Consider the following 22,920-nt stretch of genomic DNA (forward strand, 5'->3'; position numbering starts at 1 on the left):
GCGTGAGTTTTTTGGGAAGCTTATCAAGAAGTGAAACTACTGACTCCTAGGGTGAGCATATTGTCAACTTGAGTAGATAATGGCAAACTCTTCCCCCAAGCGGTTGTACCAGTTCCTACTCCTGACGAAAGTGACGAAAGTGCATGAAGGTCCCTATTGCTCCTCATTCTTGCCAATCCTTGGTATGCCAGTCATTTTAAATTGTGCTGATCTGGTGGGTGCATAATGACATCTTCTTGGATTTTATTTGCATTTCCCTGTTTATTAATGAGGTTGAGTGCCTTTTCATTTTTTAGTGCCCATTTGGATATCCTCTTTTGTGAAATACTTGTTCAAGACTTTTGCCCATTTTTCTGTTGGGTTGATGTCTTTTTCTTACTGATTTGTGTAGGAGTTTTAAAAAATATATTAATGATAGTCCTCTTGTTAGTTATATACAGCATTACAAATATATTTCCCCACTCTGTTTCATATCTTTTTATTTTCTTTATTATTTATCTTGTATTCCTTTATCATGTATTCCTTATCATGAAAAGGAATCTTAATTTTAAAATAGTTAAATTTTATCAGTCTTTTCCTTAATAATTAATCACTATTTTTCTTATTTAGGAAATTCTTCCCTACTCTGAGGTTATGAAGATATTTTTCTAGATAAAAGATGTATTGTTTTTCAGAGTTAGGTTTTTAATCTGCTTGGAGTTGATTTTTGTGGATGGTGTGAGGTAATGGTACAATTTCATTTAATTTTTTCATTTGTCGCAGACTCAACTGAAAAGTTTATCCTTAATATTGTGCCACTTATATCATGGTACTATTGTTCACATATATTTCTAAGCTCTCCATGCTTTTTCATTTGTCTATTTGTGTTTCTGCACCATTACCTCACAGTCGTAATTACTATTGCTTTATGCAAAGTCTTGCTATCTGGTAGAGCAAGTCTTTCCTCCTAAGTTCTTGGTTCTTCACATTTTTATGTGAATATTAGAAGCAGGTTTCAAGTTTCATGAAAAATAACCTTTTGAGATTTTGACTGGAATTGCATTGAAGCTCTAAAGCAATTTGGAATGAGTTGACATCTTTAAAGTATTGAATCTTTCAATCCATGTACATGGTATGCATACCCCTTCTTTAACTGCCCTCAGTAAAGTTTTATAATTTTCTCTATAGAGTTCTAACAGTTTTTGTTAGATTTGTTCTGAGGTACATCTTTTTTTTTTTTTTTTTTGCTATTGCATGTATCTTTTAAAAACAGGGGAATTCCCTGGCGGTCCAGTGGTTAGGACTCCACGCTTCCATTGCAGGGGGCACAGGTTTGATCCCTGGTCAGGGAACTAAGATCCTGCATGCTGCATGGCACGGCCAAAACACCCCCAGATTATTTGGAAAGTTAGAAGTATATCCACTAGAAAATTATTCACAATGTGAAAGTTGAGAGTTATGTTTTATACGGCGGGAACTTTTAGTACTTCAAGCCTGGGAGGCAGCATCTCAAGTAACTGTGAGAGAAGTGCTCTGAGGAGGTGAGGTGAGGAGCCAGGACATATAGGAGTTTTGCAACAAAGGGCAGGTGGTCTGAACATCAAAAGATTATTGTTAATTAAAGAAAACCGGATATGTCAACTTAAGGAATTTAGAGCTTTTCTATATATGGGAAGATGCAAGAGTCTGGGCTCACTGAAATCATTCCTTTGAGATGCATCTCAGCTATCTGGGACCAGTATCCTGTGTTTTCATAACCTGAGTTTCCTCAGGGCTCGCCAGCTCACCATAGGCTGTGGCTGCAAAGGTGGTGGCTGCAATGGCTGGTGACTGTGACATCCTTTGTTTACTGATATGGCAGGACATATTCCACTTCTCAGATACATATTTTTATCTTTCTTTTGTATATTGTCTTTGTATCTGCAACATTCTAACTTTCACTTCTTTTACTTGCCATACTGTATAGCACAGGACCTACAGTGCAATGTTGATAGAAATGGAAATGGCATTTTTGTCTGATCTCAAAGGGGAAACTTTTAATATTTCGTCATTAAGTGTATTGTTTGCTGTAGGTTTTTTTGAGATGCCTTTTTTCTGTGTTCCAGTTGCCTTTTGCTGTAGGGACATAGACACTACCTCTGGATGGAAGGGAGTGTCAAAGTCACATTTTAAGAGTATGTGAGAAGAGAGATATTGCTACAGCCATTATGTCTGATTATGGATTTGTCTATTTCTCTTGGTATTTCTGCCAGGTTTTTTGTTTTGTTTTATGTATTTTGAGGCTGTATGATTAGGTGCCTAATTTTTTTTTTTTTTGATTGCACCTCGCGGCATTCGGGATCTTAGTTTCTCGACCAGAGATAGAACCCGTGCCCCTTGCAGTGGAATTGCATAGCCCTAACCACTGGACCGCCAGGGAATTCCCATAGGTGCCTAAAATTTTAAATTAGTTAAATCTTACTGGTGAATTATAGTGTTTAATTGTGCACCGTGGAACTCCTCTGTTTCAGTTCTTTTAGTGTTCCCCTGGAATTCAAAACAGGCATATCTAACTTATCAAATTATAAAGTTGATTAATTAATGCATTGATTAATCAGCAGGGGAACTAGCACAAATAATTTAGCCCGTGGTTACCAGAAACTAGAAGTCAGTACTGTCTTTATTTTGAATTGTATATGGAAATGGGGCAACTGATTCTCTTCAACACCTAAGAACCTCTAAAGTTGTAATATCACCAGCTGTGTGATTGTTGAGTCAGTTGTACACTGTTAACCAGAATGTTGTTGACCGAAAAAAAATGTGCAACGTAAAAGTTGAGAATTATGTTTTATTTTGAGGACAAAACAAGGACTTAAGCCCAGGAGACAGTCTCTCAGATAGCTCAGGTGGCTCTGAGGGACTGCTCTAAAGAGGTGAGGGAAGGGCCAGCATATACAGGAGTTTTTGCAAAAAAGACCAGGTAGTTGGAACTTCAAAAGATTACTGTTAGTTAAAGAAAGCCAGATAGTATCTCAAGCTAATGAATTTAGTGCTTTTCTATGTATGGGAAGATGCAAGAGTCTTGGCTCATTGAAATTACTCCTTTGATGTGACCTTAGCTATCTGGGACCAGTATCCTCTTCCTTTCCATCCTGAGTCTCCTCAGGGTGCACCATGGGGGTGACTGCAGTGACTGAGGGCTTGGCAGTGAGGGCTTGGCAGTGGGCAGCCCGTTTGTCTCCATCCTGAGTTCCCTCAGGGCTCACTTTCAGGGGGCTGTAGTGGCTATCAAGCCATCAGGCTGCAACATCCTTTGTTTACTGATATGGCAGGTCCAAACATTTTTCACTTACAATGTTGATGAATAAAAGGGAAGGTCCTGGATCTATTATCTTGCTTATGTTTCTTGAGCAAATTTCCTAATAAAGAAATTCTGTAACTTTTTTGCAGATGACACATAGTATTTAAAAATCTTTCAAAAGGGGCTTCCCTGGTGGCACAGTGGTTGAGAGTCCGCCTGCTGATGCAGGGGACACGGGTTCGTGTCCCGGTCCAGGAAGATCCCACATGCCGCGGAGCGGCTGGGCCTGTGAGCCATGGCTGCTGAGCCTGCGCGTCCGGAGCCTGTGTTCCGCAACGGGAGAGGCCACAACAGTGAGAGCCCCGCGTACCGCAAAAAAAAAAAAAAAAAATCTTTCAAAAGCTATCTGAGTTGCACGCTTAGTGTCTTTTTAGTGGAAAAAGAAATGTTGGACTCATCTTGATAGCTATGGAGTACTATATTAGTTAAAAAGTTCTTAAAAGTTGTATGAGCTTATGAAGGGATTTTTTTTTCATTTATGGAAGACTAGGTGTTACATTTTGTCTCTTTTTCAGTGTGTTCTGAATAATATTTCTCTTAACAATCAGAAAATAATTCAGGAGCTCAGAGCTCGATAAACCTAATTCAAGTACAAGCTACATTGTTTAACCTTGGTAGATATTTAATTATTCTAGGCCTTTAAAGCAAATAAAGTAACTCCAAAGTAATGTGGCCAGTATACACTTTTTGAAAGTGTATAACTTTTTGTATAACTTTTTGAAAGTGTCACCAACTGTGTGACACATCAGTGGGATATAGACCTTTGCCTTTGTCCAGAAAAGTGCATATATGCATAGATAACAGAAGTTTGCACACTTTTTCAATGGCCTTCTGAATCTCATTCATAAACTATATTTATATAGTTTATAAGCGATAAACACCCATCCTCAACTCACCAACCTGGCTAGGGGTCTCCACCTAAGATAGGTGCTTATTCAGAGCTTTCTTTTAGGGAAATAGTCTACTAATGTGGGCAAGGTCAAGATTTCCATTTCTATCCAGCCTCCACACCACCACCATGATTATGGATATCACTTCCTGCCTAACTATTTTTTGATCACATGGAGAAAGTCATGATGTGTTCTGGATTCTGGAAAATATAGTCATTGCAAGGAAAGGAACTCAGAATGATTTGCTTACTGATGCGGAGTGAATGTCACCGTTTTTATATATGAAAGAAAATGTTATTGGAGTACTAACCAAATATTCTTTCTTTTTTTATTGAAGCTGTTTCCTCTGCCTCTCCTCTACATTGGAAACCACATAAGTGGATTATCAAGCACAAGTAAATTAAGGTAGAGTGCAGGATAATGGTTGATCGGAGTCTTCAATCGTTTGCTTTTAGTGTCACAAAGACCAGCTTTGATTTTTCAAGATATTGCTTGGGCTACATATAGAAGACAATAATATTCCATAATTTAAGAAAATAAGGTAGAGTTTTGAATTTAATTTGGTAATGCTTTAGAAATGTTAAAAAGCTGATATATTTTTCTTTATGTTCAAGTCTGAAGATAGAATGTGAGATCTATAGAAATCAAGATAGAGAAGGTTTGATTTATTCAGGAAGATTCATTTATACGAATATGGTTCTGTGTAACTTTTGGTTTCATCACAGTTTTATAAAAGCAGGAATAGGGCTTCCCTGGTGGCACAGTGGTTGAGAGTCCGCCTGCTGATGCAGGGGACACGGGTTCCTGCCTGGTCCAGGAAGATCCCACATGCCGCGGAGCGGCTGGGCCTGTGAGCCATGGCCGCTGAGCCTGCGCCTCCGGAGCCTGTGCTCCGCAACGGGAGAGGCCACAACAGTGAGAGGCCCGCGTACCGAAAAAAATAAAAAATAAAAAAATGAAAAATGGTCCACGTCAAAAAAATCTTTCTTTAAAAAAAAAAAAAAAAGCAGGAATATTCTGTCAGATTTGGTGTAGGTCAGCCTTGGTACAAGGAAAAATAAATGACAGACGTTATTTTCACGTATGTGATATATACTTCTGAAATCTGCATTTGCATTTATTTTATGGTCCTTTGACTACTCTGTTAAAAGTCACTGCAAAAATGAAAATAGAAGTGTACAAAGACCAAGTCATCCTATAAATTGGAAAACGTGGTGTGAAATATGTAGACTAATGAACACACATTAGGGTGACAAACCTTATGAAAAAGATGTGAATAATGGGAAAATAAAGTCTGACCAAAGGGTGACAGAAATGGAAGGAAACCTGTTTGTATAGGGAGAGAAGAAAAGTGGCAGGTAGGAGGTAGACCAGAAGGAGAAAGTACATATAAAACTGAGAAATGTGAAATTAGGCCTGTTGCCTTTCACTCTTGTTTGGAAAGGACAGATTGTGGTTGTTGTGAAAAACAAAATGTCCAATACTGTTTTTAGTTACATATTTTAGTTGTTTTGTTGTTTCCTTCTGGGATTAGGACCGTCAATTTTCCTTAATTGTCTTAAATTTGTATTAAAACTCCCTGTGGTAGGTGCTATTGCTGTGTTGCTACATATCCTCTTGCCCTGTCTCTGAGCCCACCTGCAGCGTGGGGATGCCTTCAGTTACCCTCATAGCTGCCCAGCCGCACTGGGGGTCTCTGCCTCGCAGATGAGGCCTTCTTGTTTTAGTGATCTTACAAACATCTTTATTACAAGTGTTCTTCAACACTTCTCTACATGCATAGCAGAAGAGGTAAGATGAAGGCTTTCAGCAAGTGAGACTGAGGAGGAAGGCTTTCAGCAAGTGTGACTGAGGAGGAAGGAAGGAAGATTGCTTATACGTGGTGTCATGTAGTATGTTTCTCTCTCTCCCCTGTTTTCCATAAACTGGTAGTTGGTCCTAGAGGCTTGATCAGATTCAGATTCAATTTTTCAGGCAACATCAGTTTATTGGTGATGTTGGGTTCTTTCTACTGCATCACCTCATGGGATACATAATGTTTTATCGCACCTTTAATGATATTTAATGGATCAGTTCCACTTTTAATGATTTTAAGGGGTCAGTCTGGTTCCTTCATTAGAATGTTTCCCATCAGTTTTTCCCCTAATGGTTTTAGCCCCTATTGATGATCATTGTCTAGATCCATTATTTCATTTCAAATTGAAAAATGATGATTTTCTAACTATATCACCCCTTCTACATTAATTGTCTAAAGTTCCTCAATAAATACAAACTTTCATTCACCATATCATACAGGAAAGGCAGGATAAAGCTTTATTTATAAATGTTCAGAGTAATAAATTAGTGTCCTGTCACCTTCAATAGTGAGTTGTTGTTTATTGTTTGTTTTGTTTTTTACCATCATTATTAACTCATGCATTTTCATTTATTTGAAACAAGTCCCTCATGAGATATGCATTTTGCAAATATTTTCTCTCAGTCTATGGCTTGTCTTTTCATTCTCTTAACACTGTCTTTCAGAGCAGAAGTTTTAATTTTAATGAAGTTCCACCATCATTTTTTTCTTTCACAGATTGTGCTTTTGGTGTTGTATCTAAAAACTCATTGCCAAACCCAAGGCCATCTAGATTTTCTCCTACATTATCTTCCAGAAGTTTTTGTTTTACATTTAGGTATATAATCCATTTTGAACTTAATTTTTGTGAAAGGTATAAGGCCTGTGTCTAGATTCAGGTTTTTTTACGTGTAGATGTCCAGTTGTTTGAGCACCATTTGTTGAAAAGGCTAGTCTATCTCCATTGAATTGTATTTGCTCCTTTGTCAAAGATTAGTTGACTATATTTGTGTGGGTATATTTCTGGGCTCTCTATTCTGTTCCATTATTCTATTTGTTTCATTTACTTAATGTTTTAATTCATTATATAAATACTTCTTTTGATGTTCAAATTATATCATCTCAGGTCAGTGGGAGCCTCTTTGAGTTGACTCCTATGTTCTAGAGCCCCAGTAGTCTTTGATTACTTCCTTGCTTCCTGGTACATGATGTCCCAGATTTATCTGGACTTTTCCTGCCATTTCTCCAAGGATGCCCTGGTTATTTTTAGTGTGAGGTTGAGGCCATAGTCTGGGTGCTGGATATATTTAGAAGAAAGGGCTAACACAGTATCCTGATGAATAACATGTAGGGTATGAGAAAAAGAAAGACCAAGATGCCTTCATGGTTTTTGGCCTGATGAAGTGGAAGAACAGAATTGCTATTGATTAGGTCTATACCTAGGAGTAGGATTGCGGGGGGTATGGCCATTCTGTGTTTAACATTTTGAGGAACTGCCAAGCTGTTTTCCAAAGTGGCTGTGCCATTTTACTTTCCCACCAGCAGTGTACGAGGCTTACAATTTCTGTACCTTCTTGCCAAATTTGTTATTGTCTATCTTTTTGATTATAGCTATCGTAGTGGTTGTGATGTCGTATCTTATTGTGGTTCTGATTTGCATTTCCCTGATGATTCATGATATTGACCATCTTTTTATGTGCTTATCGGTCATTTATATAGCTTCTTTGGAGTAATGTCTATTCAAGTCCTTTGCGCATTTTTTAACAGGGTTATTTATCTTTTAATTATTGAGTTTTAAGTCTTTAGGTATTCTAGATACAGGTCCTTTATTATATATATGATTGCAACATTTTCTCCTATTCTGTGGATTGTCTTTTTACTCTCTTGATGGTGTACTTTGAAGCACAAAAGTTCTAAGTTTTTAAAAATTCAATTAATAATTAAGGTAAAATATACATAACATAAAACTCACCATTTTAACTATTTTTAAGTGGACAGTTAAGTGTCATTAAGTATATTCACCATCTTGAGCAACCATCACCACTATCTATTTTCAGAAATTTTTCATCATCCCAAACAGAAATTCTGTACCCATTAAACCGAATGCCCCATTCCCCCATCCCCCTGGCCCTGGTAAACTCTATTTTACTTGCTATGTCTATGAATTTGCCTATTCTAGATATTTCATACAAATGGAATCATACAATATTTGTCCTTTTATGTCCAGTTTATTTCAGTTAGCATAATGTTTTTGTTTCATCCATGTTGTAGCATGTATCAGAATTTCATTCCTTAGTAAGACTGTATAGTATTCTATTGTATATATCTATCACATGTTGTTTATCTATTTATAAAAGTTTTACATTTTGGGGAAGTCTGATATATTTATATTTGTTATTTTTGCTTGTGCTTTTGGTATTGTGTCTAAGAGAATTTTGCCTGACCCAGGGTCATGAAGATATAATCCTATTCTTTCATCTAAGAGTTTTATAGTTTTGGCTCCTACATTTAGTCTTTGATATATTTTTACATAATTTTTTCTATATAGTGTGAGGTAGGGGTCCAAAATCATGCTTTTGCATGTGAATGTTGAGTTGTTTCAGCATTACTTATTGAAAAGACTGTTCTTTCCCCATTGTATTGTCTTGGCACCCTTGTTGAAAATTAATTGACCGTAATTGGAAAGATTTATTTCTTGATTCTCAATCTTATTGCTTTGATTAAATGTTTATCTTTAAACTAGTACTAGATAATACTGATAATTGTAGCTTTGTAGTGAGTTTTGAAATTGGGTCCACCAACTTTGTTTTTCTTTTTCAAGATTGTTTTGGCTTTCTGGTTTTCTTGCATTTCCACATTGATTATAGAATTAGTTTGTCAATTTCTGGGGGAAAAAAAGCCAGCTGAAATTTTGATAGGACTGTGTTGAATCTATAGATTTATTTGGGGAGTATTTCCATTTTAACAACATTAAGCCTCTGATCCATAACATGGAGTGTCTTTCCGTTTAATCTTCTTTCACCTTTTAACAATATTTTGTAGTTTGTAGCGTATTACAATTCTTACACTGGTTTTGTTACGTTATTCCTAAGAATTTTGTTCTTTTTGACGCTATCATAAATGGAATTGTTAATTTCCTTTTTGGATTGCTCATTGCTAGTGTATGGAAGTACAGTTGATTTTTGTATATTCATTTTGTTTCCTGCACACTTAACTTCATTTGTTCTAATAATATTTTTTAATGGATTTCTAGGATTTTCTCTGTATATATCATCTGAAAATAGAGACAACTTTCTTTTCTTTTTTCCAAACTGTATACTTCTTTTTTTTTTGGCCTAATTGTCCCATCTAGAACCTAAACTACCATGTGGAATAGATGTAGTGGTGTGAGTGGTCTTATTCCTGATCTTAGGGGGAATAGCATTCAGCTTTTGACCATTAACTATCCTTATCTGCTTTTATTTTTTTATTATTTTTTTCTTCTTGGCTATGCTGCATGGCTTATGGGATCTTAGTTCCCCGACCAGGGATTGAACTCAGGCCCTCGGCACTGAGAGCGCAGAGTCCTAACCACTGTACTGCCAGGGAATTCCCCTTATCTGCTTTTAAAAGGCATCATCTAAAAATACTTTTTGAATTTAATGGAAAATAATAAGACTTTTTTTTTTTTTTGTCTTGCTTTGAAAAAGGCAGTTCAGACCAGTCTCATAAGACATTTTTAAGTGAAGTTCCTGAAAATTCTTTCTGCACTGCTCTCTGGTTGTAGTGTGAAACCCCTCCTCAGGTCTGGTCAGGAGGAGCTGCCCACCCCACCCCCCAGACGCTGTGGTTCTGGCTTTCCTTTCTTTGGTCACCATCTTCTCAGGGTCACATTGGAAGCAGATGGAGGTGGGTTTTTCCAGCCCTGGCAGTCTGTGGCTGTGCATTGAACTGTGTCCTGGAATCTCTGGGTTTTGAGAGTGGGTGAAAGGTTCATAAGTATTTTTGAAAGGCAATGAATGTGGTCTCATTACATAAAGTTTTAGGGAAAAATTACCCATAATTTTATCCTCTAACATACTATTTTAAATACTCACTTTCAGTCTTTTTCCATATACAGAATGTATTTTATTACAGTTGCAGACTCTACATAGTTTTGTCACCTCCTTGATTTATTTAACATTCGTTTTCGAAGAATGGTAACGTTTTATATTATAGAATTAATGTATAATGTTCCCTCAAGTGGATTTATCATAATTTATTTAATCATTGCCTTGTCTGATATTCAGGTGGTTTCTGATGTTTTTCCCAAAGACATTACTGCAATGAACATGTTTGTGCACACGATTTTTTTTCTTTCCTTTGGGTTATTATCTTAGGGTAAGTTTCCCAGCAAGAAGTAATTAGGTCCTAGGTTAGGACCGTTTAATGACTGTCCATACATAGTCCCAACTTGATTTGTCAAAGGCTATATTGGTTCACACTGCATATAATCTTTTAGCACAAACTTTGTAGTAGTTGGATAGTATGATGTTTTGAATTGCTAGTAAGTAAAAATGGCATGAAATTATTGAATCTCCATTTCTTTTTATTATTTAATATGACTTATTAGTAGCATGTGTGATAATTAAGGTTAATTCCTTATATTTAATTTGGAAAATTAATGGGCTTAATTAAAAATGTAAGGCATTAAAAGAGTACCTGGTGTCTGATGATATTATACTTGAATCTTTTCCTGACAGCTTGCCGATGTTCACCGTGCTCAGGAAATTTACCATTCCACTTACTTTACTCCTGGAAACCATCATACTCGGGTGATTTTTGTTTTTCTTCTTTTCCTCTGGTGTCCTCTCCCCACAGCCCCACATTATTTTTACCTAGCAAATTCTCAACATCTAGTCATCTTTTCAAATAGTTGATTTGAAGTGCTAGTAGCAATAACTTAAGGGCAAATGGTTTGTTCACTTAAAAGCAGTCTCCTATTTCCATGATTCCCTAAGAATGTAATGAGTGTTTTTTAAAAACAATTATAATTTTACATTAGATAAATAAAATGTGTGTGTGGTCAAAAATTATAAAAAAAAAAAAACCCAACAACCCCAAAACAGATGTAAATCTGTTTCCTGAGCCAGATGGAATATACACTGATTTTGGAATGTAGAGGAAAAGTTGTCCACATATATAGTATAGAATAGGAGTAGCAGAAAATCAGGGAGATTCATTCTGATGCAGTAATTATGGTGTAACATCAGAATAAATTAATTTTTATAATGTTGGTTTAAAAATTTCTCATAAAGATACTCAGGCTGACATCTAAAAAGGTGATTCTTGATTTTGCTGTGGAGACAATTTAATGATGAAATTTGGATGATGGCCCAATGTTTTAAGTTTTACTATTGAATTTTATCTTAATCTTTGGATGCTTGATAAAAGTACATACCAACTAGACCCACCAGCAGGAGCTCTTCTGCATTTTGTCCCAGCGTCTTTCTAGTGAGAACAGAGAAATACATTTGTAATTAGATTAAGACAACTACTTAAGAAATAAAGTAAATTTGGTCTGATTTCCTAATCCATTTAAGGTACCTTTAGTACTCTTTTTACATAAAGCACTGTCCGTTAGATTTTAGCTATAAAACTGTTAACAATGTCTATTTGCAGTTTATTTAAAAATATAATCTATATTTTTTCCTCTCCTCCTCCTTTCCTTATCTATCTATCCATCTATCCATCTGTCTGCCTACCTATCTATCCATCCACTATTTATTTATTACAGGAAACAGTATTCCTTGAACATCATTGTCAGTGTCTTTGCCATCATTCTTGGTGCTTTCATAGCAGCTGGGTAAGACTTTGGACTATTTCTGCTCAATAACTCCTTTGTGTCTTTGACAATAGGCCTGGCCCCCTCCTCATTTTTCATTTTCCATCTGGCTGCAGTTGAATTGAGTAGCCAAGAGACAAATCTGTTGATGTTAGTGGAATCCCCATGTGTTCCTGTGAAAGTCAAACTGGGTTCCAAGTTGGCCAGAACATTTCTGAGAAATATATAGAGTGAGCATTACAAGGTATTAATACAGCTTTTCTTCATAAAAGGAGTAAACTGTATACTTTTATTACTGAATGTTTGTCTTCAATATAAAAATTTTACAAAGAATTTTGAAAAGTTCTTAGGCATTTGACTAAGAAGAATAACAGATTTATAAAGCCCTTGTAAGCTGATTTGTTTTATCATCCTGTGATGCCTTATTGGTCAATATTTCCAAGGATAGAATACTCTCATTAAATGTTTGGGACATGAGCCAATACCAGTGCATGACTACTATCTTATTCATTAATATACCTGACCAGGAATAAGGACTCCAAGTTTGCATTTGAAAGCAGGCGCTCGGACTCCTTTTATAGCATAGTGGTTAAAGCATGTGTGCAGTTACCTTCCTTGGTTTGAAACTTAACTTCTGTCAGCTATTTCTTAGCCTCTCTGTGCCTCAGTTTCCTCATTTATAAGGTAAAGGATACAGTTGGCCCTGTGTGTCCAAGCCTTCTGCATCTGTGGATTCAACCAACCATGGATCGAAAATATATATTTTTTAAATACCAGAAGATTCCCCAAAGCAAAACTTGGATTTGCTGTGCACTGGCGACTATTTACGTAGCATTTACATTGTATTAGGTGTTATAAGTAATCTAGAGATGATTTAAAGTATATGGGAGGATGTATGTAGGTTATATGCAGACGCTGCACATCATTTTATATAAGGGACTTGAGCATCCGTAGATTTGGGTACCTGCATGCAGAGGGCGTGGGGGTGTGGGGTACTGGAACTAGTCCCCCGTGGATATGGAGGGACGACTGTAATAGAAAAGAAAAACCTATGTGAATGAAAGGAAGAAAGAAAAAGTTGGAGGAATTTCAGTTAAACTAGTTTCATTAACTCATTTAGAAACAAGAGTTCTGGATCATTAATTGCAAATTAAATAAGGTGTGGGCTACAGAGCCAGGATGTCTGGAACCCTATTCTAGTCTCCTCACTTACTGGCTCTATAACCAAGGACAAGCTATTTAACCTCTCTGTGCCCCAGTTATTTTGACCGTGAAGTGCAGATTAGAATATCATCCACCTAATAGCATCACTATGAGAATTAAATGAGATAATAGTAAACCAGGATTTACACTAGTTCATGGTCAAGTTCAACAAAAACATGCTGAAGCATTTACTATATGCCAGGCATCATTCTATGTGCTGAGGAGTCCAGCAGTTAACAAGACCGAGAACAATCCTTGCCTTCATGGAGCTTTCATTCAGGTTGGTGGAAACAGATAATAAGCAAAAGAAATTGATTAAAGATATAGCATGCCAGCTGGTGACAGATATTAGCAATAATAATGGTGTTTATTATTGTTATAAATGTGTTTAGTCCCTTGCCTAGACCAGGGTTTATTATTTGCCTTTTTTATCTGTAACTTCCTCTTCTCCAGTTCTAGCTGTGGCTGAGCTCATCCCCCTTAAAGGTGGCCTGTTTGGTTTCAGTGCTGTGTTTCATGCCTGATATGGTACTGGTACAGACATTAAGCAGCTACACTTAGAGCCTGTTTTGATCATGAAGACTTTTGTTCAAACAAAACATATGCGTGAAGTAGCTAAAAAAGGGAGGTGCTCTGTTAAAAGTGCCTTCCTCCCACAGGGCTGAGGTCTCCCCAGGGACGCCTCTCTCTTCTAGGTTTCTTGGAGCTCAGTTTGAAAACCACTAACTTAGAGCCAGTTGAAGACTTGTACAAAAATTGGTTTATAAAAATGTAAGTCTTTGATGAGGCATGGCACGTCAGACCCTGTGTGTATGAAAGCACATCTCCAGAAGCAGTTAGTAGGAATTCAGCTCATAGGTGATACTCTAGTGAGCTGAAAGGGTAAGTAGTGTTTCCCAAAACATCTAACTTTTACCCAAGAGCCAGCTTGGAATAGTAATTCTCGGCTTTCCCCTTCCTCAGCACCCACAGAATGGAAAATATCCCTGTGGGTAACAAGCACAGTTCTTAGCTGCAGCCCAGCTGTCACCGCACCCTTCTCTGCTCTCACTCAAATTAACTCATCAAAGGCAGGTAACAGATGAGCCAGTTTAGGCAGCTGTAACAAATAGCCCCTACATCGTGGTTGTTTAACATACCAGGTATATTCTGCTCACACTCCAGATGCATACTAACATCAGTGAATGCTGTGGGAGTGCTCTGCCCATTGTAGCTACTTAGGGACCCAGGGGGATGGAACCTCTGCCTTAAAGAGGGTTTCCTTGCTCATCCAGAAGGGAAGAAGGCATGTGGGGAATTGTCTGCTGGCTCTCCAAGCTTTCCCCCGGAAGTGATGTGTTACTTCTTCTTACATTGTATTTGCCAAAGCAAGTCACATGGCCAGCAAAAGTTGAAATAGAATGTCTGCGAACAGCCCTAAATGACAATCACACGGGTTGACCATGAATCTGCTCCCATTTATAACACAAGTAAATTCTTATCAAACGTCTGTGCTTTCACTACTGGCCTAAACAAATGATGTTGGGAATTCCTGGCCCCCTCAAGTAGGAGACCTGAAGACTCCAAGAATTCCCCTTAGGCTCCCTGAGGAAGTGAGTAACACTTCCTTTCCATTCCTCTGGATGGAAAGGTACCTCACTTTTTTGCTCATTCATGTCTTTGCCATCTTAGGGAATGGCAGACACTTCTTAACACTGAGCTGAATGTGGGTAGGAAAGATCTGGAAAACCCTTATTTTCAGAGATTCTATTGTGATTGAGCCAGAGAATTATGATTTATGATGATCTAAAATTAATTTATATTCTCACAAATATATTTGTAGGTAAATAATGCCAGTGGAAGCCTCAAGCAAAATCTGGTTTAATTTGCATTCAGATTTTGATGCAATTTTTACCTATTTCTTTCTCTTTGGTTAGAAATAATCTTATTTTGATACTGAAGGGGATAAGGATATGCCACTCCAATATATGCCACTTTGGCATAAACATTATTTTGAGTTGAAGGCAATTGAGAATCAATAGATGTGGGAAGAGTTCTCTGCCCTCCCTTTTCTGCCTAAAAGTAGACCATAAATTTGCCTTTGTGAAGGTGTCCCTTGGTCCTGTACTTGAAATAGGAAAGCAATTCTTATCACCAGAGACAGAGAGTAGGCATCTAGATGAATCTGCATAAACAAACCTTATTAAAATAACCCTTATCTTCCATTAGTTTCCCCTATGTATTTCCTAGTCCCTTTCCCACAATTTATTTGTTCCTTAACACCCAAACCCTCTTTTTTGTTAAAATGGTATCTAAGCCCCAGAGTCTGACCACTTCTTTGAGTTTCATTTCTTTTCTGTGAACTCCTGTGCATGTAAAATATTTAAAACAATTTGTATTTTTTCCCCCGTTATTCTGTCTGTTGTCAGTTAAATTCACAGGCCCCCAGACACTGACCCAAAGAGGGTAAAGGAAACCTTCTTGACAATATATACTTATGAATTTGGACATGGGTGTGGTACTGTTTACAAGGTCAAGTGCAGGTGAATGCATCACATCTGGGCTTAGCTGTTGTTCACTCTCTCCTCCCTTTGCCATATTCCCCCCAAACATTTTTATACTAGTGTTATTTATTTAAAATGGAAATTGAAGAGAAGATGCTTCAAAGAATGGGAAGAAAGGGGCCTTAGAGGAGTTGCAGAGAAGGAATGGATCCCTGCCTTGCCTTTTTGATGGACAGGCTAGTGGGGGTGCTAGTGGATGACGTGAGTGGGGACCAGATGGAGGTGTCAGTTCCTCATTTGACCCCTTTACCATGTCACTGCTCAGCTGTCCCCAGAGGGCTGTACTCTGGGGAAGGCCCTATTTACTACAATAAGCCACAGGTGGGTTGAACAAATCATTCCTCTTTATCAGTTAGCAAAAGAATGGCTTTGCAGTCAAAGGAAGATGGTTAATGTCCCTCTGGTTTTAAGCGGTTGTGATTAAGCTTAAGCCTCCTGAAGGCCTGGTTTTGTTTTTGTCTGGGGACAGGGCAGAAGAATTAACCATTCATCACCATACAGGGGGAAAATATGCCAGAGAAAAGGTAGTTACTAGCATCACAAATGGATTTGATTAGGAAAGATGAAACAGAGAGTGTCTGAGGCCAAGTTGTGAGTTTCTGAATAATCATACTCCTCTGTGTTCTCCCTACCAGTTCTGACCTTGCTTTTAACTTGGAAGGCTATATTTTTGTATTCCTGAATGATATCTTCACAGCAGCGAATGGTGTTTATACCAAACAGAAAATGGACCCAAAGGTACCAGATCTTCACTCCTTTAGCTTTTAGGCTTTGTCATCTGGCCACTGAAATTACATGAAAAAATGAACTTGTAAAGATGACATGTAATTTAATTTACATGTTATGATCTACAGATTACTGATTTCTTTTTAATTATCTTGTCTGCATAGGTTCTTGTTACTCCTTGTCTTGCAAAGTTTGGGTGAAAATTAGGTAGGAAGGGAAAAATGGGCACTATTTTAGATGCAAAGTCAGAATACTATATAGAAAGGGGATTATTTTGAAAGGCAAATTAAAATTAGAAGAAGTTTTTTTACCATCATCATCAGTGACCAATGGGAAGTCAGGAGTATTCTGAAAGCAGCTGTAGTTTGAGAGTCTGGAGATGTGGGTTACAGATTCAAGTTTTGCTGCTGACTGGTTATTGTGACCTGGAACCTTCACTTCTCCAAACCTCAGTTTCCTCATCTGTGGAATGAGATGATTGGAATGGATAATTTATAAGGTCCTGTCACGAGGGCCGGGTGGGCGTATGAGCTCTCCTTCCTTGTGGCTGCCCTCAGGTCAGAGCTCCCAGCCCTCACCACGCCCCCCCACCCCCACCCCAGGCTGTGCAGGAAGCTCTGGAGGATGGGCCAGGCATATGTTTCTTTGTTCCAAGTTCTTTGTGTTGAGTGAGGGTGTTCTCTCTGATGGACAGGCTTATTCCTATGAGCTGTTTTTTATCTGCGCTGTATTTTTCTGCACTACCATTTGGTTTTTAATGGTGGCAGTTTTACAAAACTGGTTTTGCTGTCTTTTGAGAATCACAGTGTGTCACCCTGTATGGAAAGTGGCGGATGTAGCCTCTAACGAAAATTAAATTAATGCAAGCTTGGAAAACAAGATACCTGGTGTTTTAACCCTGCTGTTCCTTAATAGAAAGAGCAGATGTTTTTAAGGACTTCTGTTTATATTAATATTGTTAATGCTGTTTACTTTGTTCCACATTTCCCATTTTGAATAGCATGCTTTTAAAAAAAGAACAATTAGAATGTCAGAGATGGATGGAACCTCGGAGTCCATCCATCTCCATCCACTTTATCTGTCATTTTTTGGATAAAGCAAATTTTTTTTTGGAAATCACGGTACACTTGAAATGAAGCATTTTACATCAGAAATTTGCTGAAAATATTCCAATACAGAGCTGGTCAGAATGCATGTTCTAACTCTGCATAAGTACATGGTTGTATAATTAGCTTCAGGGGAAAATAAAATAAAATAAATGGCTCCAGGAAGTCTGATGCTTCATATTTCTGAAATTGAGTGGAGTTTTCTTGGTTTTTGCAGGAGTTAGGGAAATATGGAGTGCTTTTCTACAATGCCTGCTTCATGATTATCCCAACTCTTATCATTAGTGTCTCTACCGGAGACCTTCGACAGGTGAGCTGATGACAGTCATTCATTCTTACTTAGCAGTGTTTAAAATTTTAATATTTAACCTGTGGTACTTACTGAAATAAAAAGTGTATAAAGGTAACTAGGATTTCCGAAAGCAAGATGTTTGGTACGCCCAGTAATACCTTTGACACTTTCCTTTTCTCGGCATTTATCTTTAGAACTGTGGGGAGTAGCAGGAAGTAGTCAAAAAAACTCTGGTCTTGAAGCATTTTGCAAAACAACAACAAAAATCTGAGTTTGAGTCTCCCTTTCCCCTTTGTTGGCATGGGGATCCTGAGAAAGCTAGTTAACTTTGAAGGGGATTTTGATAGTTTTAAAAAATGGATTTACTTATTTATTACCCTTGTTATGGACATTTGGAAAAATACACACAAAATAGAATAATTTAATGAACTCTCATGTACCTATCACACAACTTCAATACTTTTTGGCATTTCACCCTTCTTATTTCATCTATCCTCATCTGCTCTCACTTCACCCCCCCCGCCACCCCCGGAATATTTTAAAGTAAATCCCAGACATCATGGCATTTGCCTCTAAATATTCCAGGATCTACATTTGAATTTTGAGAAGGTTTTGTTCTTTTGGTATTTGCCCTGTTCACCTTATCTGCTGTACACCTGTCAAAGACAAATAAAATAAGTTAGTAGAAGGATGGGAGGCCCAGTTGGGGGGTGGGTATCTCTTAGGAAGAGTGAATGTTCACCCCATAACATCCGCATGGCTACCTTGAAATGTGCGGGCTCAGAAAATTACCAGACAAACCACTTTAAGTTCATGTGAGAAACGAGGTGCGCTGGGCAAAATCCTGGTCTAGTGTGGCCTCTGGCCTCTCCCACAGACGTCCCCCTCCACACCATGGGCTGGGCATTAACCTTCATTAACCCTGTTGTTGTTGCTGGGCCGGGGGTGGGGTTCACAGTCCCCCACCGTTGCCCCCACCCCAGCGGCAGACGTTGACAGCATTTCTGTATTTAACAGTCAGCATGGTTGTGTGGTGCACACGGGTTGAGCGTCAATCCCATTTGTCACCTTTTAGGGGTTTGAATGACTTTAGAAGCTTTCAGATTCCGGGGCCTCCTGGGGTGAATGTCAGGGCTCCTTGTTCTTTCTCAGAACTATACCTTCTCCCTTGTACAATTCCTTTCTCAGAACAAGAGAAAGGTTGATCGGCTTAGCAGCAATGTCCCCAGGGGTAAACATCCATTTCCATATGTTTATATTGAAAACTACCAAGAAACCCCAGTTTTGATTAAAGGGGTCTCAGTGTGTGAACCTGGGCCTCACTGTTAGTTCAGAATATTGGAAGTTAAAGCAAGCACCCCGTATACCTCTAGCAATGATGAACAGGGCAGAATATCTAAAAGCACATTATTTATTTTTCAGCTACCATCAATTAAACCAATTTAGTGTCAGCAGCATTACATAAACAAGGTGAAATTATGAGCCCTCAACGTCCTACCAGCTTGTCTCTTTTCATTATCATAAAAATGAGTTTTTCTTTTGAGTCTCTGGAGTTTATCTGTTCTGAGATTCTGGTACTTTATAGCCTTTCAGATATATATTTATTTCTAGAAATAGAAATCTAGAAACTTCTAGGAACTCTTAGAACACCTGATTGAAACTAAAAGCACATTTCCCTATGGGAACAATGTTATAAATGGCGTAGTGACCAGAAACTGAATTTTAGGTACCTTTTGAAAATAGACTACATGTATTATATTAATAATTTATAACAGCATTTCAATAGGAATATGTATTTCCACATTTAGATCGTTGACTTACAAACTTATAGCATGGTGCTTTCAGAAGTTGCCACCTGCTTGTAATGATTGCCATGCAGAATTATTATACTTTCTCAAGTAATAGTAAAAATAGCTAATAATTGTTGAGGAATTATTCTATCAGACGTTGTTTGAAGTATTCTACATGAACTGTCTCGTTGCATTCCCACAGTAGCTTGAGGAGAAGGTACTATTATTATCCCCATTTTATAGACAAGGAATCTAGGGCACAGTGTTTAAAAAACTTTCCAAAGACAGTAAGTGATAGATCCAGGAGGCTGTCTGGCTCTAGAAACACATCATCTGCTGTAATCTCAATTTAAAAAAAAAAAATTTATTTATTTATTTTTGGCTGCGGTGGGTCTTTGTTGCTGCGCACAGGCTTTCTCTAGTTGCGGTGAGCGGGGGCTATTCTTCCTTGCAGTGTGCAGGCTTCTCATTGCGGTGGCTTCTCTTGTTGCGGAGCACTGGCTCTTGGCTCATGGGCTTCAGTAGCTGTGGCACACAGGCTTCAGTAGTTGTGGCTCACAGGCTCCAGAGCACAGGCTCAGTAGTTGTGGTGCATGGGCTTAGTTGCTCTGTGGCATGTGGGATCTTCCCGGACCAGGGCTCGAACCTGTGTCCCCTGCATTGTCAGGCAGATTCCCAACCACTGCACCACCAGGGAAGCCCCTCAATTTTTTAATTTGTATCAGTATATGAAAAGTGTTTGTTTCTTTCCTTCACATATGATAAAAACTATAACCTATCACTTATAGCTTAGAAAGTATAAGAGGCCTAACATATACCTTAACTTATTCAATCCTGGTGTTCTAGGAGAATATTATGCTCCTATTCTGGCTTTCGATGCTGGAATATCTCAGTATTTACCCATCTAGCCTCTTCCATTTGATCAGTCTCTTAAGATTTCAAACAGAAGTTACTATAGTTACCTGAGAGCCCCAGCAATGATAACTATTCACTGAAATTCCAGATGGATCAGAGCTAAATATATGGATTTAATTTAAAAGTTTATAAGAAAAATTATAATCAGAAAAATATATTTATTTTCTGTAAGAGACTGTAAGAGAAGGCTTTCTATAAGATGACAAAGATACGAAAACCATAAAGTTAAAAATTTGGCTCTAATTTAAAATTATTATATGATAAGAGATGCCAAAAGAGATAACACTGTAATCAGTAATTTTTAAAACTCTGTAGGAAAAAATAGTAAGATTTTTCACTACTAATGTTGTTTTGCTCTGTGTTCATTGAATCACTATGAATTTCTTCCAGTTGGTCACTTTTAACCATGGCTGAATCCATTTTAGACTGTGAACCAAATACAAAAAAGTAGTGAACTTACATAATTAGGTGTGTTAGTCTGCAATATAAAATTGCATTTTATTTGCCAAGTTTGGTTTGATTGTATTGAAAGTTAATTGAGGAATTCGAGTGAAAGGTTAACTTCTCTTGTTAATGGAAGGAGTACTTTGATGAGTCATTATTCCCGGTTGACTGTAGGGGGTCAGAGATTGTGTTAAGACTCGTGTGTGTGACTCACTGTACTGGGGGTTCACTCTTGGACCTTGGACTTACAGTCATCGACTTAACACAGTCAGCAGATCTGGTAATAGCACCTTGATTCTATCTGTGATTGACAAAGTCAGTAATGCCAGCTCCTCTTGTTAACAAATTAGGTCCCTGGAAAATAGTGGGTGAACTTTCTTTAGTTATTTGAATCATTGCAATAAGTTCAAGGTACATTTAGTGTGTTGCAGTTGATGAATAGGGATAAATAATAGGACTTTTTTCTGATTAAAAAACACATTAATGAAAAATGAAAAAGATTCACACTCCAACATATTTTCATAGCAATAGTGAGTCTAAAGAAGGAAGTACTTAATATTGTTACTCATCTTTATTTTCTATGTTTTCTTTTTTTTTTTAACATCTTTGTTGGGGTATAATTGCTTTACAATGGTGTGTTAGTTTCTGCTTTATAACAAAGTGAATCAGTTATACATATACATATGTTCCCATATCTCTTCCCTCTTGCGTCTCCCTCCCTCCCACCCTCCCTATCCCACCCCTCCAGGCTTATGTTTTCAAATAAATGTCATGCCACATGACTTTTTAAAATGCCACCAGCAGAGCCTCATGATTATTAAAGAAACAAAATAAAACTAAAATCTATCAAAATTTAGGCTGGCAATGAATCCAAGTATTTTTATGAAAATTACTACATAGCTCTCAATGGTTTATGTGGTATCAAGAATATATAGTTTTTGTATACTGTTTTCATAAATACTCCCAGTTCTTTGAGTAAATAAGTGTTTTCCTACCTTTGGTTTGAAGTTTGGGGCATATGCTTTTCTCTTATTCACAATCTTATTTAATTTTTCAGACACAGAATGTTTTCCATAAGTTTCTGTTTAGTTTTGTTCTTTGACTGTCTTGGTATAAACTGTCCTGGATGTTTTATGACCCTTTGATCAGCTTGGGGCTTGCCAGTAAGACAGATTTATATTTATTATATTTTTTATTTCACAAGTAAGTGTTAAAAAGAAAGTTTTATTATGAAAACTTTCAAACCTGTTCAGAAGGAAAGAGAATAGTATAACAAATCCCATGTACCCATCAACCATGTTTGGCAGTTATCAACATTTAATGTGTATTTTTTCATAAGAGGTGGTCAAAATGTTACTAATGAAACAGTGACAGTAAAGTGTAATCAGAGAAGAGAATTCCATTTTAATTGGTTTAAAAATTTGAACTATAAACTTAAGAAAGATTTAAATAGTTTTAAATCTACAAAGTTACTAAAACTTGGCTAACAAAGTATTGCTTAATAGAAAGTGAATAGAATTTATATTTAATCATGTTATTCAGCATGTACTTACATATAGTCTTGAGTCACCGTAAAGTCATTTTTGGACGCAGGCAAGGGACAAATCATGAATAAAATACTCCTTTTTATTGTTACCTGAAAAGGGTTTTTATTTTCTCACCTAAGAGCAGAAGCTGTCTTAAACTTCTCTGTCTACCAGCTCCTCTACCCCAATTACTTGATTGCTTTGTAAATAGCACACAATAGTTTATTTGTTCATGATACTTCCTAAGCATTTGCAAATTCTTTTTTTTTTTTTTTTTGGCTGCTCTTAGTTCCCCAACCAGGGATGGAACTGGGCCCTGGCAGTGAAAGCTCTGTGTCCTAACCACTGGACCGCCAGGGAATTCCCTTTTTTTTTCCTCTTGTGCAAATTCTTGAAAACAGTTTATGAACTTTAAGTTTTCTTAGTCTTGCCAGCATTATTAAATTTATAATAAGCTTTCTTTTAATATTATTTATTAAAAACACAACGCTGATCTTATGACTACAAATTAGTAAAGATTTAACGATAG

At 37.4% G+C, this 22,920-nt stretch overlaps 1 protein-coding gene across 1 annotated transcript in view; it reads left to right on the forward strand.

The window, feature by feature from the left end:
- The window catches only part of SLC35D2 (solute carrier family 35 member D2), a 54,532-nt gene that overhangs the window by 20,913 nt on the left and 10,699 nt on the right, over positions 1-22,920 (forward strand). Inside the window, exons 4-8 of the mRNA XM_079926499.1 lie at positions 4,547-4,614; positions 10,765-10,836; positions 11,799-11,867; positions 16,228-16,330; positions 17,642-17,734. Coding sequence (XP_079782625.1) covers positions 4,547-4,614; positions 10,765-10,836; positions 11,799-11,867; positions 16,228-16,330; positions 17,642-17,734 — 405 coding nt within the window. The remainder of the gene's footprint in view (positions 1-4,546; positions 4,615-10,764; positions 10,837-11,798; positions 11,868-16,227; positions 16,331-17,641; positions 17,735-22,920) is intronic.

Source organism: Stenella coeruleoalba (assembly GCF_951394435.1).
Source record: "Stenella coeruleoalba genome assembly, chromosome: 7".
Classification (NCBI taxonomy): domain Eukaryota; kingdom Metazoa; phylum Chordata; class Mammalia; order Artiodactyla; family Delphinidae; genus Stenella; species Stenella coeruleoalba.